At 37.5% G+C, this 20,799-nt stretch overlaps 1 protein-coding gene across 1 annotated transcript in view; it reads left to right on the plus strand.

Moving 5' to 3' along the window:
* Positions 1 to 20,799, plus strand: part of FAF1 (Fas associated factor 1) — a 476,898-nt gene that overhangs the window by 160,179 nt on the left and 295,920 nt on the right. The window contains exons 3-4 of the mRNA XM_029230785.1: positions 4,515 to 4,561; positions 16,312 to 16,517. Coding sequence (XP_029086618.1) covers positions 4,515 to 4,561; positions 16,312 to 16,517 — 253 coding nt within the window. The remainder of the gene's footprint in view (positions 1 to 4,514; positions 4,562 to 16,311; positions 16,518 to 20,799) is intronic.

Genomic DNA, 20,799 nt, shown 5'->3' on the forward strand with positions numbered 1-20,799 from the left:
CTCATTGGCATTTTCTTCAGGGGTCATTTGTTTAAAAATATAAAAAGACCAAAGCCAAGATTTTCTATATGCATAGGGGATGATTTATATTAGATGCTGTAGTTTTCAAATTTTATTTATTTATTTATTTATTTAGGATGCTGTAGTTTTATAATCTACCAGTTTGCCATTTCCCTTCCCCCAAAAGGTCTGAAGCCCACCATGAGTGTCATGGTTTTCTCCTTCTGTTAAGGCTGAAGATAAGAATATTTCTTACAGCCACCTCTGACCTTGACTTCCACTATACTTTAAACATACCTCACATGTCTTCCAGTGGACTCTGAGAAATGACGATTCAGAGGGTGTTGTCAAGTTTTGCTAAAGAGAACTTAGAGGCTGGGATTCTAATTGTGGTAAATTAACTGATTAAAAATGTCATGGACATAATTAGCATAAAAGCAATAATAGTTATACCAAAATGGATTTTCATACTACCATAAACTAGGTCAAGGCAAGATACTGTTTTTTAAATATGTTGCAGTCTGCTGAAGATCCACGGTAGTGTGTTTGAGTCGGTCCCAGAAATAGAAATATTGTGTTTATTCTCTGGTTCTTTGGCCAGATATTTAATCATGCCCTATTATTATATTCCTGTTTATAGAATGAGAGATATAATATCTTCCTAGCCAAAAAAGAAAAACAAGAAAACAAAAACAAATTAGCAATGGGATTATTTACATTTAGCAAATGATAACATGGTTCTTATGTGATCAGTATCATTTCTAGTCTGTAATCTAGGTTTTTCTAAATCTAATCTCTTTTCTAAAGGTATCCCCTCTATCTGTGCTCTCCTGAGCCCTAGATCAGGTACCAGGCATACCCAAAGTCTAGCATGGTGCCTGGCAATGAATAGGCCTTTGGTAAGTTTGTTGAACCAAACTTTTAATTTTACCCTTTATTTCTTGAGTCTTTATTGTTTCCCTTTCCATGAATTGTCTTTGAACTCAAGAAATCACTATTCTTTAAAAAAAAAAAAAAAGGCAAACAAAAACTTATCGTAGCCATTCTTCTTGCAGGTCCTATCTTTATACTTTTCATATTGTTTCAAGAATCAGTTTTACTTACTTTCTTATTTCCCTTGTATTTTTTAGCCTTTTATGATACAGTTTTTGCTAAAACTGTTTTCAAATATGTCTAACAGTCTCTTCTTAGGCCTCATTATATTAGACTATTTTCACATTTTTTATTGTGTCTAATCCCTCCTTATAGTACTTTCATTGCCTCTCTGTGACATATTCCTGGTCCTTCCCCTCCTATCTAACCCTTCCATTTTTGTTGTTTTGTTTTGTTTTTAGCTTTCTCTTCTCTTTTTTTTACATATATGAATTCCCCAAGATTCTTTGTCTCACTTTTCTTCACCAGAGAGTAAAGGAGGGAGGGAATTAAAGTATTCCTAGGGCTTCAAATAAGCAGGTGTTTTACTTAATCTAGCTCTGATTTTTAAAATTACTTTTTTGTCTCCTTTTGGATATTACCTGAACTTCTCATAGTAAAATTAATTGTTGAATGGATTTTTTTCCATGCTAGAAGACATGCTATGTTATGTCCATTAGTATATCTGGTACATAGTTGGCAATTACAGTCATTCCTCGGTATCCATGAGGGATCTCTTCCAGGTGTCCCTGGGGAAACCAAAATCCACAGATGCTCAAGCTCAAGTCTCCGAGTGGTTCTGCATCCTCGGATTTAGCTAACTGTGGATTGTGTAGTACTGTCGAATGTATTTATTGAAAACAACAACAACAAACCGAGTATTAGTGGACCTGTGTGCGGTTCAAACCTGTGTAGTTCAAGGGTCAAAAGGGTCAACTGCAGTACATATTTGTGAAGTCAACAAATGATATCCTACTATTACCTCAAAGTTAACATTGTTCAAAGTCGAATTCATCTGAAATTTTCCTTTGCTTCTACATCTACCCATTATTCAGTGTCCATATCAAATGCTGTCCCTTTTCTGAAACTTTCTTTAATCCTCACAGTCAGAAAGCACACTCCCTATCCTATATTTCTTTAGCAAATCATACTTTTATTGTATCTTCATTCTGAATTACATTTTACTTATTTATGTACAGAGTTTATTATGTACATAAGGTTGAGGTCAGGGATTAACATTCTATCCAAAAGCAAATACATTATTTAAAATAATATAAGATCTTAGAAGAGGAAAAGGGTTGAAAGTGAAGGCGTGGGGACTTTCCTGGTGGTCCAGTGGGTAAGACTATGTGCTCCCAATGTGGGGGGGCCCGGGTTCGAGCCCTGGTCGGGGAACTAGATCCTGCATGCATGCTGCAACTAAGAGTGCATGTGCTGCAACTAAGGAGTCCACAACTAAGAGTCTGCATGCCGCAACTAAGACATGGCACAGCCAAAATAAATAAATAAATATTTAAAAAAGAAAGTGGAGGTGTGTCATGGTACCTTCTGAATAGTATTGCGCCCTTCCCCATCTTGCTACTTTTCATTTACCCTTCAGTCTTAGTTGAGACATTATTTCATCCAGGAAGCTTTCTGTGAGCCTTAAGCAAGTCTTCACTGTGCTGCTTTTCTTTGCACTCCTCTAGCATCATTCATTTAGCAAATGATTATTGAGTGCCTTTTATGTGCTGGCATTGTGCCAGGCAGCGGGAATAAAGTGGTGAACAAAATTGTTATCATCTCTTCCATCATGGAGCCTACAGTCTAGTGAGAAAGACAGACATAAAACAATCACCAAATAAGTAATTATCAATTGCTATGAAGAAAAAGTACAGGGTTCTTTGTGAGAGTAAACCTATTGGGGGGGTGTTGATCGGAGAAGAATTTTTGGAAAAAGTATATCTAACAAAAACATCAATTATGATGATTGAGATTCAGCCAGACAAAGAATAGGGAAAAGGGCATTCCATGTAGATATAGCATCTTAAAAGGCCCTAAGAAATAAACAAAAAACTTGATGCCTTTAAGGAACAAAAAGGCAGGGCCATTTTGGCTGAAAATGTAGTATTTACTCATACAGATGAGAAAACTGAGGCTCAGGGAGGTTCAATGAGTATAGAATATATACTAAGGTCATCAAAGTAATAAATGGGAGAATCTAGATTCAAATTTTGGACTTTATAAATTCTTAGTGTTCTTTCCATTATACCTTGGCATTCCCTAGTGAAAATTTGAACAAAATCTTTCCAAACTCTGGTGTTTTGTTTCTTTTCCAACATCATAGAATATTCTCTGACCATTTTCTATTTTTTAACAAAGAAGATATTTGTATGTGGAACCATTGCTGTCAACAGAAAAGGGATAATTGACCTGGCACCAGGCAGGGATGCTTCTATTGAATTTGTGGCTTTGAAAACTGATTTTAGCATTTCCTTGACTCTAAGGATTTATGAGCCTCCACAGTTGTCAGGGTTCTACGGTATCCACTGTCTTTAATAATCTGTGGATTTCTTTGATTTTTGCCAGTGGAGCGTTAAAACTTTCAAAATTCATAGCAAGTGTCTTACACTCTACGTTGTTTCCATTCAACAGTATAACTTTGTAAACTTGACCTACCTCTGGCATATATTTAAGTTAATGTTTCACGAAATACACAAACTCCTTTTTGCAGTTGATCTCCACACAGCTGATAAAACATCCAAGTGTTAGCTTCCCCCCTCCTCCCATTTTGATGTGGATGGGAAGGGGGAGGGAAGAAGTTGTTATGATGCAAAGGCAAAGTTGGAAGAGTCATTTTTTTCCTCCAGAGAATCTTCTCTATTACCCTGTAATGACATACCCACAATCCAGGATGTAACAGCCTGTTTGCTTAGTAGCCTTCAAAAATGTCCAAATCATGGCAAATGTGTTTACCTATGTTCTAGGTAATTGGTGACTTGTTAGCTTAGAGACCAATTTCAGGAATGTTTTATATAAGGAGGCTCCCCCAGGGATGCTCCTGCTCCTTTTGTAACCTGATGTAATTGTCCTGTGTTTATCAAAGACCTTTTGATACATTTTTTTCCTTCTAAGTATTCTTTTCTTTAAGAATAATGATTGTAACACAACACAATGAATTTAATTCCTGAGCTAATTTAAAAATTCTTATTGGCATTTTTCATTTGTGATTTTATATCTTGCTCCTCTCAATCTGAGGAAGGAAATAATGTTAAAAGATTACTTTAAGGTACTGATTTTACTTGTTTTAACACCCTTAAACATTGGTTTTGTGGGCGTTTTGCTTGAATGAGGACTGTGGAATTAAGCTTTTTATGACTCAAGGTTTGGGGTTATTAGATGCCAAATGTATGTTTTTTAAATTATCTAAAACACAGTTTTATTATAGAGAGGGAGAAAAACATTTAATGGAGAATATTTTTTATCACTAAGGAAACACTTATTATTTTGTTTAAATTTTCAGAGTATACTTATTTTCCTTTACAGTGTTTTCCACCCCACTCCACTCCACCCCTGAGCATTTTTCTGTTTCTTTAAATGTCTTCTCTGTTTTTTGTTTGCAGGCAGCTATCAATGGTGTAATACCCCAGGAAAATGGCATTCTGAGAAGGTATGTTGTAAGGTACTTAGTAGTAAAATGAGAATTTAGCAAAGCAAAAAAGACAGTTGTTAATTTTTTTGGTTTCACTTTTTGATAGAGCACTTTGTGATGATATTTGATGTATAAGTTCATTAATACAGTTATTCTTCTTTCAGATATTTTTATTAGTCATATTAATTTCCTAAAGTCTCCAGTGTCTAACTGTATAATGTTATTTCAGATTGGGTGATACCACTTTTAAATGTGATTTTATTTTATTTTTAAGGAAACTTTTCAAGGTCATCTTCTAATCCATAACATGGAAGGAACTGAATCCTTTAAACTGTTAGTAGTGAGAAAATGAGACATGCCTCAGTAACTCCAGAGCATGGTTATCATCTAACTATACAGGCTTTATCTCCAACCTTACTAATTCTTTTTTTTTCTCCCTTTGGTTTCTAAATTAAAGTTATGTTAATTTGCAACAATTTGAGTAAGTCCTTAATAATGAAACTTCCCAGAGCACTGAGCTGTTTTACCTGAAGTATACAGTGTTAACATGTGGAATAGTCTTCCTGGTTTTGTGTCATTGCCAGAAGGTAAATTTGGAAGATGATGCCAAGAGAACTATAGTAGTTACAAAATAATTCCTTAAATTAAAAATAAATTCATAACTTTTCTTAAAATTGGAGACTGGTTCTGGATTAAAAGAGCACATTATAAAGTCATAGGAGGTAAAAACCATTCTCCCTTACAAGTGTGGTTTAATTACTTGATATGCCCCCCCCTGCCGTCCCCCCCTCCCCGCCCCGCAGTTCAAACTTTGGCTTGAATTTTGGTGGCTGGGATTTCTAAGTCACTGAAGCATGATCTGCTAAGTGCAGATGAGGCAAACAGAAACAGCAGACTACGAATGAGGTTGTTTTGGAAAGGACGAAAAGTGCTGTTGCAAAAACATCAAAAAATTTACCATGAACTGCAAAATGTGCTGTACTGTATAGGAAACTGTGTATATTTAGAAAGGAAGAAAAATTCTGTTTGGTACCTATACCACCCTTAGTGATTAATGGTTTTTAGGTGAAAGCAATGATAAACAGACCTGTTCTCCACTTTTTCTTTTTTGAAAACTGCCAGAATTTCATCCAGAGTAAATGTGGCTGATTTCCAGAAGCATTCAATTCTATTGAAGCCCTTGTCTAGAAAGCAAACCAGATGATTACAGAAACTTCCTTCAAGATTATTTTTTTCCTTGGTTTAGAAGGTTTTAGACTGCTAAATATGGCTCCAGTTTTATTCTTGAGTAAATGTTATTCCACTTTTTGTGCCAAAATTTTTGCTTGCTAAACCCTTGTGGATTCAGCTGCTAGGTTCTGAGTACATAATTGGATATATCTTACAATTAATAGTATTTGCTATGGGTGAACTGTAGAAATTCCCTCATCCCTGGAAACATCCCATCTCTCCTGTCACAGAAGATACTTTCTGGTTAATATATTTTATAGCTAGAGATTCAGTACGGAATTGATTTCTTATAAGGTTACTATGATATTTGGGGTTTAACTTTCATCAGAGTGGGTTTTTGTTTGTTTTGTTTGCTTGTTAAAGGAATGAATCATATGTCCACAAAAGAAAGTAATAGTTTTCAACTATTTCCTTCCTAATTTTGTTCTTTAGTTTTGAAATCACTGTGGATTTGACAGAACTGAAAATTACTCTTGTATGTCTACTGACCAGAGGAAAGGAAAGAGGGCTCTTTGTACTTTCTCATAGATTTAACACTGAAAGTGGAAGACACAATGCTAGGAATGGTATATGTAGGCAGTTTAAAAGGATCTTTGTTTTGTGTGTTTGATATTTGTAGTAAGTTGATTATAGTATGTGAAAACAGCTAACTCTTAATTTGTCAGTTTATACCTTAGCAGAGAAAAGAGCTACCAAAAAGAGGTGTTTTTTTTTTTTAATATGAATTATTTTTGGAGGGAGAAGAACCTAATCTCTGCACTTTATAGCTTTTCTTGAAATCAGATGTTTATGTGAATTCAAAAGTGGGAATTTGTTTTTTTAACATGCCCATAAGTTCAAGGCAAAGAAACTAACTTTTTTAAATACTTAAGGCACTGTGCTAGGTATTTGATATAGTTTTCTTTATTAATGCCCATTAAAACCCTTAAGAAATAAATGCTCATATTTCATAGATGAGGAAATTCAAGATTAGAGAATTTATAGATTCACTGAAGGCCACAAATATAGTAGTTGGTGAAGTCTGGATTTTCTCATTTTAAAAACCATGCTCTTTCTTTTATATCACTCTGTCCTCTTCAAGGTCAGTAACCCAGGCATGTCACAACTTTTAAGATTTTTTCCTTTGGGTAAAGAAGTTGAAATTTAATACACGTATATAACATCTTTCTTCCACAGCTTTGTTTTAACAGTTATTATTTGTAATGAGCAAGTAAAGGCATTTTACAGGTAGAGAGAACAAGGCATGAAGTGACTTGGCTCAGATGATACAGCATGATGTTGATGAGTCAGTAAGCAAGTCTTCCGTCTCATCTTCCAAGGCTTATTTCACTAGACAATACATTGCTAATATAGCATATTTATAAAGTGTAAAAATATGCAGTCATAATCTAAACCATTCATTTAGTCATAAACAAACATCAAGTATGTACATGTATATTTACTACATCTTGCTGTAATATTTTTTTTATTCAGGATATTGTCCAGAGCCTTTTAAAAAATTATTTTTGGAGAAAGCTGTTGTTAGAAAGGAGCACTAATGAATTACTTGTATTAGTAGAGAGTAGATGCTATGTTTTATAAAAATTTTATGAATTAATAGTGTAATTTTACTCATTGACTAAGTGGGTGGTATTTATCAACTCATTTATTTTGTGATCCAGACAGATATACTGTATATTTGTCTATTGTTTAATTCATTGAGGAAACCTAGCGAAGACAGGTTTGTTTTCAAATCTTGAGCATTATTATAATAGCTTTCAGAATATATAAGTGCTGAGGTTTTCTGATTTAGAAAATGTCCATTTTGGCCAGTTAGTCTTTATTTATTGTCTTTTCAGATACCCGTTTAAAAAATCTGATCTTTTTCTAGAGACAAATTTATCTTTAAGACACATGTTTTTTGCACCTAGAGGTTTTACCATGGGATGGACTTTCAAAAATTGAAATAAACAAGTGCAGGGTTTCTGTTTACTTTGCTTTTGTTCACTGTCTTCCAAGAATCTGTGTGGTTTGTAGAGGAAAGTTGAGCAAGGATAAAAATGCTCCTTTAGTTGAAGTTTAGATCTAAAATACATTTCTCCATAGAGTTTGCCTTACCACCCAGTGTCTTTTTTTTTTCTTTCCTTTAAATTATTAACTTAAAAAGAATAGTGAGAAGGTCAAATTATAGGATGGTAGTCTTCATAGATGAAAAATCTTAAAAAGTTTTTTTTGAGTTAACAGTTTTGGATGCCTTTGCACTCTTTGGATATCACTGAACATTAGTCACAACTGACAAGATCATTCATTAACTGGTAATCTCTTTTCTCTCTCTCTCTCTTTTTTTTTTTTTGATTGCTAGTAAAAAAAACTAATGTAAATTCATTATTTTTGTTGATCTCGAAATAGAGTAATTATAGCTAATAAGAAAAATTTCAAGAGATAGCTTTAAAAAAAATCCTCTTTCTGGCTGAGAAACATACCAAAGAGTGTGCTCTGATTAGAAATATTAAACTATCCTCTAGAGTTAGGGTTTGGTAAAGGGAAAAAAAGCACCACACTAGCACCTCTTTCACAAAAGATGGGATTTCATATAGGGAATGAGTTACACAGATATATAGTAGGTTGAAAGAGCAATAATGACTGCAGGAAACAACTGGACCATCAGGCCCACATGGGGGTGGGTTCTGCTGGTCGATGAGGAAGGGAGCCTAGGGCAGGAGGAGACTTAAAGCTGAGAAGGGTGGGCAGAGCTGGGACTGTATGGGGCAGATCCATGGTACCCACTCCAGGAAGCCTGCTCTAGGGCAGACCTGCCCAGAAGAGGCCTCTATTGACCATCAAAGGGCACAAGGTTACTCCTGGTACTGGAGGAAAAAAGGAAAGAGCTTGGGAGAGGTTGAAGTTAGCAGAACTTTAGAGCTCAGAGGAAGGGCCTTAGGAACTTGGCCCCAGACATATGAGAAAGAAGTCCTGCTCAGCTGATACTGGTATTTCTGACAGGATGCAGAGGCTTTTTTCGAAGTATTGAAAGAAAATAGAAGCTAACTTCAGTGGTTGATGCTGAAACAAAGTGGGTGTCATTGTTATGGTGTTGTTACTGCTAGGGTAATGTTGATAGGATCAGTGTGTAAACTGTAAGAATAGAATTTTGTCTGTGTCTGTGTGCGTACACGTGTGCTGTTACTGTCCTTGTTTCTGTTACTGATCATAAAGCCATGGTTGATATTTACCAGTTTCTTCCACTATTTATTCTATATTCCCTCTGCCAGTGCCTCAGATAGTCAAGGTTCTCTACTTCGTGGGACATCTCAAACATTCATTCTTGAAGAGTTAGAATCCTCAGTGGACTTATCCTTTTTAAAAAATTGGTTGTAGTTTCCCATTAACTCTTTTTTTTTTTTTTTGCGGTACGCGGGCCTCTCACCGCTGTGGCCTCTCCCGTTGCGGAGCATGGGCTCCGGACGCGCAGGCTCAGCGGCCATGGTTCATGGGCCCAGCCGCTCCGCGGCATGTGGGATCTTCCCGGACCAGGGCACGAACCCGTGTCCCCTGCATCGGCAGGCGGATTCTCAACCACTGCGCCACCAGGGAAGCCCCCCATTAACTCTTAATTTTGGACATACCCTAGAAAATAGTCCATTGCATAGCAACAACCTGGTTTTTTTTCCTTGGTAATCAAGACCAGCTAGTACCTCCTCCTTTGCTAGTTGATTCAGTAGCATGAGGAGTATAAAATGGCCAAGTGGCATTCTCAAATTCTAATACAGTGGAAGTACTGTGGAAACATTACATCCTGTGATTTCTGAACCATCAGACCCCAAAGTTGCAGGAAGCAAAAATTTGGTAAGTTATTAGGCATAATAAGGGGAACTCTTACCACGACTTAATTCCCATACTCATTTTTTTTTCCTGGCAATATGAGATATATCACTGTATTTTGGTCATTGATATAAAGAATATACCACATCCTTTAAGGTGGAGTCCCAAGCTTTGAGGATATTCTCTCCCAACCTGTGGCATAACTGTCTTCACCATTACACTATTCAGTCAAGCTAGCTGCTTCTGGGTAATGGTATACACCAGTGATACCAGTGCTGCACTTCTCTTACTGTGAAATGAGTTCCTTGGTTAGAACCAGTGTTGTGTGGGAAGCCATAGACCAATAAGGCATTCCCTAAATCCATGAATGGTGGTGCTGGCAGAAGCATTGCTGTCAGGTGAGTCAATTTCATATTCAGAAAATTGTTTTTTTAGGTAAGAACAGATCACTGCCCCCTCCATTATAGAAATGATCCATTACCAGACCCCTGAGGAATGGGGCCGTATTGAGGGCTCCATATTGGTCTCTGTTGTTTGCAGTTTAGGCACTCAGTAGTTTCCTTAGCCAGATTCAGACTTGGTGAGGGTAAGTTGATGCTGTTGTGCCTGTGCCTAACCTCTATCCCTATTGACATGGCCACATTGTACATTAATGCATTGAGTAGTCCTGGGGTAGTAAGGGAATAAGCTAACTGACATCAACAGAACAATGTCATCTTATCCATATTGAGAGCCTTTTTTTTTTTAAGTGGATAGCTTGTAGATAGCAGTCACCCCATGACATATATTCACATTTTGTGTTCATTCTAAACGATCCATTTCCAGTCCTCTTCCCCAGACTTCTGTGTCAGCCAGTTTTCTTTTTATTCTTTCCAAGTTCTGATCAGCTGGGCAACCCATTAACTATTGCCCGTGATTCAGTGTAGATTTGTATCTCAGGTTATTTCTCCTTCTAAATGAAGTGGTCACCCTGTGGTACAACCTTAAGTTCTCCCCACTGGGAGGCTTTTCTTCCACTACTGTCTTTCAGGGATATCTTTGATTGGGATTGTAATGTTTCAGCAGTCTGTTTTTGGTTGGTACCAGCATATTATACATAACCATTTTTTCCTTTCCCAGTCCAAATTTTTTTCTTTCTCAGTTAGCTTAGATATCTCTTATGCACTGATGAGAAGTACAAGGTGCAGCAGCCAGCCATGTACCATAATATGCTTCTGACCCCTGGACCCCAAAACTTCACCAAGGTGAAGCCCTCTGCATTTTCGTGGTGTGCATCTCCTAATCTCTAGCATGCATGTATCTTAGCAAAGCATCCAAGTACTTGCTGCTTTTGCTCTTCAGGACCAATCTACATTGTCATCACTATAATGTTTTGTGGAATACCTGGGTTATCAAGATCTATCCAGGCTAGATTATTATGCCAAAGAGCAAGAGAGTTGTTATAATCTTCAGGAAAATATAGTGAAGGTATATTGTTTACCCTGCTGAGAGGAAGCAAAACGCTTGTCATGGTGCTTGAAAATTAAAATAGAGGAAAGAAAAAGTCTGTGCAAGTTTAGTTGCTTCCTGTTGTCTCCTCCTACATAATAACCCTAATTCCATGAATTAGGAAGTCAATATGAGCGAGCTATCGGGATCTGGGGAAAAAACTACAGGGTAGGTTGAATAGATTGAATGAACACTGTATGATTGGATTTAGGCCAAAACCTCATTTACCACCATAACTTCCATTTTTGTATCCCCAGGAATTAGTATTGGAGTTAGCATCTAGTAATCCTCTAAAGATCTAGATATTTTCCTTTTTTCAGTACACAAACCCCTAGTAAATGGCTACAGGTCTCTTAGGGGAATTCTTAGAGGAAAATTTACAATACACATGTGGCTCTGTTGCATTGTCTTTGGGGGACCAAGGACTTTGTGTTTGGCAACTGGGAGTGACTGTGACCCTCCATTATAGTTATGGAAGTTAGGATCTAGGCTGCCAGATCTAGGTTTCTGTTGTTTATAGATCAAGTAATATTTTAGTCAACTGACTTTTCATTTTGTTTCTTAGAAGTACCACGTTCAATAAAGCACTACTAAAGGTCTCTGCAGGTTGAAATCTTCTGGTTGCCACATTTTGTCCATGCTGTCCGTAACATCATTGCTCCCTCCTTTTTCTTGTTAAACTCTGCCATTTGACCTATGCACTCTGGGATCTCATCATGCCTATTAGGGAGTCTTTTTCAGTGATGTCATCTCCCCATGTTATTCCCAACCCACAGAAGACAGCCACTACAGAGTTTTTCAGGGATGTAGATTCCCTCACTAATGTATTTTTCATTAACACTGCTTTAGTGCAGTGTTCTCTGGGACCTCATGGATTATGTAGTAGGGGGATGTGTATAGTATATTCAGGTTGTACATGGTTAATCCACTTTAGCATTCATATTTTTCTAAGCATCCGGATTTCTTCTACATTTTGCCAGGAAAGTTTGGGCATTTCCTCCTCATTAAATGTAGACTCCTTTGGGATTCAAGTTTCATTCAGTTGACAAGGAAACTATTAGAAGTACTTACAACTGCTTAAGCAAATATATTATATTTGGCCCTATTCAAACTCTTTTGGTCAAACTCACTTAAAATTCATTTCTACAACTATTCCCTAGGTTTTTACTGATATAATTTATCAAAATATTATAATTACTTTTGGATATAAGCTGTCTTTTCTCAGTTAAGACATTGTACTTATTTTCTTGGAACATGCCTACATCTGATTTTATAGGTAATAAGGAATGGTGGAGGTAGGTTTTAAGAATAGACATCCCCCTTCAAGGCAACTGTCTCAGGTAAGAGTATTCATAGTTTTTAAGCAAGAAGCTAATCTCAGTCATGGGAGGAGGAGCTGTTTCTGCTTACAGAAGAGGCTCAGAGAGACTCCAGGGGTTCAGGATTCGGACATTCACCTGAATCCGCTCAGGTATCCCCATTTCACATCTTAGGTTCTCACTCCTTCCACAACAGTGCCTTAACTTTCACAAAAGTGACTTAGAAAGTATGTATATTCAACTTTCACTGTAAATATGCAAGCTGCAAAATTAAATTTTGAGTCCAATTCTTAGGAAGATCATACCTGTGGTTACAAGAAATAAGAAGCTCTTTTTAAAGTGCCACTTCAGAAACTCTGTAACTTTCTTATCATGAATTGAACTGAAATTTAAAAACCCCAAGTGTGTCATTTTATTCTGTAAGCTCTCCTTTAGAGTCAGAAGCAGCCTGCTCATAGTTCTTGTGATTGTTACCACCATAATGGTCAGGTCAGATAGTCATTTGGTTCCCTTCGGCACTTGTTTCAATAATGATAATTAATCATTATGCCAGTGCATGGCTTGGATCACTAGTATCCCATTTTCCATTGGCAAGGAGTTCAGCAGTGCATTGAAGGTCAAGGCCATAATCAAGCCAGTTCCTGAATCCTTTGTTTCCTGGAGCACCTCCATTATCAAGAAAATGAAACCACACTAGGATATTTTTAACAGAGGGAATTTAATGTAGGATTGGTTACACGGGTGTGGAAGACTAAAAGAGCAAAAAAGTAAAACTGAAGTAACCTAGATACAATAACTGCTTCAGGAAGTTACTGCTTGAAGGTCTAGGGAACAAAGGGATTAACAGAACTTTGAAACTCAGAGGAGCTCTTTGAAGCTGAAGATCAGACCTCTGTGGAATGTATACTGTCCAGCCATTAGTGATATCTCAGAGGGAATGACAAGAAGCTGGTTATAAGAGTGCTGAAAAAAGCAGGAGACTGAAAGCTGTAGGGTGATGCTGATTGAAATGCATGCAAACAGGAAGAAGGAAGTCTTTCCTCCCCTCCTCCTAACTACTAATCTCTACCTAGTATCCTCTATTTGACAAAGGTCTATCAGGAAACCATATACCAAAGGAAAAATATAATTTTGCAGAATCCTAGCCCCTGCATTACAGAATAGACTATAGAAGGATGAATTTGGAGTTAAGAAAACAATGTCAGTGACCAAACTGCTAATTAGCTGTTTTTCTTAGGTTCTGAGAAGTTGTGACAACACTTAGATATGTGAAGTATTATTGCACAGATTCTGTTCATAGATGCCTAGAAGCTCACTTTGGCTTCCAAACAGTGACATTCTTCCTGCTTTGGACATTTTCTCTGTTCTCATGTTTTCCTTCCCACATTACTTTCCTTGATTCTGACAACTGGGAGAATGGATAGGTTTTTGTCTTTGGATCAGTGATTAGAGTGTCTGAACTCTGGTGAGATCTAAGCTAGTCACTTCCAAACTTTTTTGACAAGACCTACAATGAGAAATATTTGCATTCCAAAATACACATATTACAAATATGTCCCAGAATCAAAAGTTTTATGAAATAATACTTGGTCCTAACTATTTAGTGAAATATACTAATAATTTCTATCCTATTCTATCCTATCCTATTCTTTTCTATTCTTAATCTTATTCTGATTGTGTTCTTTAAAAGACTTACCACAACTCAATCAATTATGTAATCTATAATTTGATAAACACTGATCAAAGCAGCAGTGTGAAGTAAATGTAAATATTCTCTCCTTCTTAATTGTATAAGCAATGCTTAACTTGGCAAGTTTTTGGTCATTTTTGTTGTTGTTCCTATTCGGGCCCCCAACACATTATTTTTCTTTAAATTCAGGGTGAGAAGAAAGATATTTTAGAACTGAGCTTGTAGTTCTGGTGGTGGAGAAAAATTATACAATAATGATATTTAATGGGAGCATTTCTTATGTTTCCTCCCTCCCTACTTTTCCTACTGAGGGGGGAAAAACAGTGACAATATATATATGATAACTTAAGTCAGAGAAAAAAAAATCCAAATTCTTCATAATTATTTCTCTACTCATTAGTTTGTCAAATATTTGTATATCTTCTATGTATAAAATCTTGAACTCAGCAGATGATACAGCCATTAAAAACACAAATGTGAGCTTCATAATTATTGATAGTAGTGAGATGTTAGAACTAGTCTGAGGTAGTAAAACATGCTCTGAGTTGAAAAATACTTAACCTGAGATATGAAAGATAAATATGATTAGCTAGAAGAAAGATGGAATTTGGGGATGGGATGGGAAGGAAAGAATATTCTTAGAAGGAATAATTTTTATGTTACCTCATGAACTAGGAAGGATCAAGGTAAGACAAAAAACAAAAAGCTGTTCTGGCTATTAGCATAGAGAGATGGAGATAGCATAGCACAAGATGAAGATGGGAAGGTAGATAGGATTCAGATCATATAGGGCCTTGTACGCCACTTTGACCATTTATATGAAGAGCAAAGGGGAGTATAGAAGAAAATGATATGAAGACATTTGTCTTTAATTTCACTCTAGCGGTGGTATGGGATGAAATGCAGGGGGGTAAGGGTATGTATGGAGAGATTAGTTAGGCTATTGCATTAATCTGTGTAAGAGGTGACTGTGGCTTGGACTAGGGTGGCAGCTTCGGAGGGGAAAGGTAGATGACTTATCTAAAAGATATTTAGGAGGTAAAACTGAAAGGACTAGTTAGATGTGGGAGTTGAGAGAAAAAGAGGGCAAGGATAATGCCAGAGGTTTCTAGCTTGGGTAGCTAATATGTGGAATAAATGGGAAACTCAGGCTTGGGGAAACATTAATGGTTTAAACTTTGGCTATACTGGGTTTGAGGTTTGGGATCTTACTAAGTACTAGGCATTGTGCTAAGCTTTTCATACACATTATTTGATCTAATCCTTACAAATATAATTAATTTTCCTATTTTACAAATGAGACTGCTGTTAAGTGGACAGAGCCACAATTTCATTTTTATTCTTTAAGAAGGGAGAGATTCAACCATGTTTAAATGTTTCTGAGAAGAATCCAGAAGAGAAGGAGATGTTGAAGATAATGGAAGGGAAAGGGATAATCCATAATGTAAAGCTAATGAGTAGATGCGTAGATAGAACGACGTCTTCTCTATTTAGAGAAAGAGAGTGCATATGCAGGTTAGTTTGTGGATTTGATGTTAGAAGGGTAAGGGAATTTCTTCTTGATGGCATCTGTTTTCTCTGCAAAGTAGGAAAAATATTTTAAGACTGAGGAGTGAGAGGGAGAATGGAGGTTTAAGGATGGTTAAGTTTCAGAATAGTTTTTGTGGAAAGTAGAGTTAATGAATCAATTAATGATTCGGTAAGTAAATGCGAGTGGGTTAAGAAGATACTGTTAGTAATTCACAGAGTTTAAAATGATGTTTTATCAGCATCATAACAGCATAAGGCAAAAGTCTAATTAAATGAGATATGTGTTATACTGCTAACAGACATAGAAAGGCAAGGATGGGAGGGAGAGTAATGTGGCTTTCAGTCACTGGGAGAGATTTTATGGAAGAATTAGAACTTACTTAGTCCATGATGCACAGGTAGGTTAATTTGATATGAAGAACAACACAAGCCAAGTACAGTTAAGTCCCCTCTGTACAAATGAGTTCTGTTTCGAGAGTGCTTTCGTAAGTCCAGTTTGTTCGTAAGTTCAACAAAGTTAGCCTAGGTACCCAGCTAACACAATCGGCCATATAGTATTGTGCTGTAATAGGTTTATAATACTTTCGCATCTTTGAAAGTTCGCAACTTGAAGGTTTGTATGTATGGGACTTACTGTATGGAGTGGGTCCTTAGTGGTAATCTGTAGTTATTTGGTTGATGATAATCCTTCTTTTATGTCAATATTTCAGTGACTATGGGGGTGAGCCTATATCAGGACCTGCATTTGATCCAGCAAGTCACCCAGCTCCAGCTCCTGCTCCCTCTTCTTCTTCAGCATTTCGACCTGTAATGCCATCTAGGCAAATTGTAGAAAGGCAACCTCGGATGCTGGACTTCAGGGTTGAGTACAGAGACAGAAATGTTGATGTGGTACTTGAAGACAGCTGTACCGTTGGTAAGTTTTTTCCTACCATATAGCCTCCACAAATAATTCATTAGGTAAACATTCAGTTTATATTCTTTTGTTTTGAGTTGACTGCTGACAAGAAGGAAATAAAAACAAATTGATATTGTTTCATACAGATTATTGTGTTCTAATTTTAAATACTGTCTTCAGATTGAGGTAAGTTTGAGAGTAATTTTTTTTTTGTTCCACATATGCAGAATGATATATGAAGCTGTTTTAGGGCAGATACAAATCAAACATCTCAGAGCTTAAAAAAATACCAGAATTATTAAGTATATTGATATCAGACTTTATAGCTGGAGCTCCTTCATTTTTAATACTATGATTAATGAGAAATCAGAAATAAGACATTTCCATCACTTCTTCTCCCTGCCAGCTAAATAAATGGTGTAGTACTGTTCTCTCAAAGGAGACTCATAGTGTATGCCTGCCATTTTCAGACAAACTTTACCAAAATTCTGTAGAGAAACTATGTTGAATTCATGTTTGATTCAGATTATTTGATCCATGTTTGTTGCAGAACTAGAAATTGTATTAATTTCTATTTTAATACGGTTTTGCCTTATATCTAAATTTTAGATGTTTCTGAAATTTTGCCTTTGTTCCTTTTTGGGGAGATCCTTTCCTAATTTTATTTAATTTTATTAATTGAGGTACCAGTCTGTGGCCTGTTAGGAACTGAGATGCACAGCAGGAGGTGAGCGGTGGGCAAGCGAGCAAAGCTTCATCTGTATTTATAGCCGCTCCCCATCGCTTGCATTACCTCCTGAGCTCCACCTCCTGTGAGATCACCAGTGGCATTAGATTCTCATAGGAGCACAGACCATACTGTGAACGGCGCATGCGAGGGATCTAGGTTGCGCACTCCTTATGAGAATCTAATGTCTGATGATCTGAGGTGGAGCTGAGGCAGTGATGCTAGCACTGGGGAGCAGCTGCAAATACAGATTATCATTAGAAGAGAGGTTTGACTGCACAGAGACCGTAATAAATCAGTTGCTTGCAGACTCATATCAAAACCCTGTCAGTGAGTGGCAAGTGACAATTAAGCAAGGCTTTATAGTGGCAAGTGAGTTGATGTACTTCAATTGTTAGCTGCATCCGGTGGCAGGCTTTAAGTCAGAATCCGACACTTATTTTAGTCCATGAGTGGCCTGCCCATTATTTTATTTACCACTTCTATCCGCGCCTCTTTCCCACTCTGCGCACTTGTCTCAAAAGTTTTGGTAAGCCCGCAAGCTAACCCTAGCCAAAATGAGTAAAAAACAAACGTCGCTGGAGAGCTTCTTTGAAAAGGGGGAAAGACCCAATGATGAGACAGCAGAAGAGTCTAAGGCTGCCAACAAAAGAAAGCTGCATTTAAAAGAAAATACCAAGAGTCCTACTTAAATTACAGGTTCATTGCAACAGGTGATTGACATTCTCCAACCCCGCTTTGTATAATATGTGGCAACCGGTTATCCAATGCAGCTGTGAAGCCTTCAAAACTGCTTTGCCACATGGAGACCAAGCACCCTACATTAAAGACAAGCCTTTGGAGTTTTTCAAAAGAAAAAAATGTGAACACAAGAATAGAAGTAACTATTGAAGGCCACCACTTCATCGAATGTGTCTGCACTGAGAGCATCATTCTTAGTGGCTAACCGCATTGCTAAAGCTAAGAAGCCTTTTACTATTGGTGAAGAGTTGATCCTGCCTGCTGCTCAGGACATTTGGTGTGAACTTTTAGGAGAGGCTGCAGTTCAGAAGGTGGCACGTGTTCCTCTTTCAGCTAGCACCATAACTAGATGAATTGATGAAATAGGAGAGGATATTGAGGCATAATTGTTAGAGGATTAATGAGTCACCGTGGTACGCAGCCCTGGTTGACGAGTCTACCGATGTTGACAACAAGGCAACAGTGCTTGTTTTTGTGCGATATATTTTTCAGGAGGATGTGCATGAGGGTATGTTATGTGCACTTTTGTTGCTAGCCAACACTACAGCTGCAGAACTATTCAAGTCTTTGAATTATTACATATCAAGAAAACTGAATGGGTCATTTTGTGTTGGTATATGCATGGACGGAGCAGCTGCCATGACTGGACGGCTTTCTGGTTTCTCAACTCGGGTCAAAGAGGTCGTTTCTCAAATGTAAGTCTACGCACTGTATCATCCGTAGAGAAATGCAGGCTAGCTGAAAAATGTCACCTGAACTTAAGAGCGTTTTGCAGGATGTGATTAAAATTATCAGCCATATTTAAAGTACATGCCCTTAACTCACATCTGTTCACGCAGCTCTGTGAGGAGGAGGATGCAGAGCACACACGTCTTCTCTTACACACAGAAGTGAGATGGCTTTCTAAAGGTAGATCACTGGCCAGAGTTTTTGAGTTATGAGAACCACTCCAGAGATTTCTTTTAGAAAAATAGTCACCACTGGCAGCACATTTCAGTGTCACAGAATGGGTCGCAAAACTTGCTTACTTGTGTGACATATTCAACCTGCTCAACGAACTCAATCTGTCACTTCAGGGGAGAACAACAACTGTGTTCAAGTCGGCAGATAAAGTGGCTGCATTCAAAGCCAAGCTGGAATTATGGGGGCAACAAGTGAACATTGGGATTTTTGACATGTTTCAAACATTAGCAGAGATTTTGAAAGAGACTGAGCCAGGGCCTTCTTTCTCCCAGCTGGTGCGTGATCACCTATCTCAGCTTTCAAAAGAGTTTGAGCATTACTTCCCAACCACAGAAGACTGAACTGGGAAGGAATGGATCTGTGACCCATTTGTGAATAAGCCAGGTGAATCGACTTTGTCCGTGCTAGAAGAGGATCAACTGGCTGAGATCACAAATGACGGTAGCCTTAAAAGTATGTTTGAGACAACTTCAAATCTCCCTATGTTCTGGATGAAAGCTAAGGCGGAATATCCTGAGATTGCCACAAAAAGCACTGAAAAGGCTGCTTCCGTTTCCAACACCCTATCTTTGTGAAGCACGGTTTTCTGCAGTGACAGCAGCCAAAATGAGATTATGGAGTAGACTGGACATAAGCAACACACTTTGGGTGTCACTGTCTCCCGTCACCCCCAGATGGGACCATCTAGTTGCAGGAAAACAAGCTCAGGGCTCCCACTGATTCTGCATTATGGTGAGTTGTATAATTATTTCATTATATATTACAATGTAATAATAATAGAAATAAAGTGCACAATAAATGTAATGTGCTTGAATCATCCTGAAACCATCCCCCCACCCCGTCTGTGGAAAAACTGTCTTCCACGAAACCAGTCCCTAGTGCCAAAAAGGTTGGGGACCGCTGCATTACAGAGAAAAGCAAGTCTGTTAAAAGAGTGATTCCCAAACATGAATCAGATTGTTATTCCCTTACTTAAAACCATTTAGAAACTTTCCATTGTTTTGGGGATAAAATTCAAATCTTTTAACATGACCTGTAAGTACTGCTCGACCAGACCCTGCTGCATTTCTAGTTTTCATCCATTATCACTCTTCTTCTTACTCACCATGCCTGAGTTGTAACAGACCTCTTTCAGTTCCTTGAATAGGTTATTAGCTCAGGGCCTTTGTACTTGTTTCTTTTTTTGCCTGGATTCCTCCCCTAGTCTAGTCCCTTCTCCCTGTGCCCATCCCCATGCCCCCAAATATTCCCCTATACATTCCTTTTTATTTTAAAAATGAGATATATACAGTATAGTTTTATTAACTATGGGTACATTGTTGTACAGTGGATCTCTAGAACTGTTTCATCTTGAGTAAGTGAAACTCTATATCCACTGAACAGCAACTTCCCATTTTCCCCTCCTGCAAGCCCCCTGGCAGTCATCATTCTGCTTTCTGCATCTATGAGTTTGACTACTTTAAATACCTTATATAAGTGGAATCATGCAACATTTGTCTTTCTGGCTTATTTCACTTCATATGATAAGTGAAAGGCTCATCCATGCTGTAGCATATTACAGGATTTCCTTTCTTTTTAAAAGCTGAATAATATTCCATTGTATGTATACACCACGTTTTCTTTATCCATTCATCTGTTGATGGACATTTAGGTTGTTTCCACCTCTTGGCTATTGTGAATAATGCTACAGTGAACATGGGATTGCAAGTATCTCTTGAGACACTGCTTTCAATTCTTATTTTTGGTGTGTGTGTGTGTTGTTTTATTTTATTGCAGTATAGTTGATTTACAATGTTGTGTAAGTTTCAGGTGTACAGCAAAGTGATTCAGTTATACATGTACATATATTCATGCTTTTTTAGATTCTTT

The sequence above is a fragment of the Monodon monoceros genome, unplaced genomic scaffold, assembly GCF_005190385.1.
Source record: "Monodon monoceros isolate NGI ecotype Baffin Bay Population unplaced genomic scaffold, NGI_Narwhal_1 Super_Scaffold_18, whole genome shotgun sequence".
NCBI lineage: Eukaryota > Metazoa > Chordata > Mammalia > Artiodactyla > Monodontidae > Monodon > Monodon monoceros.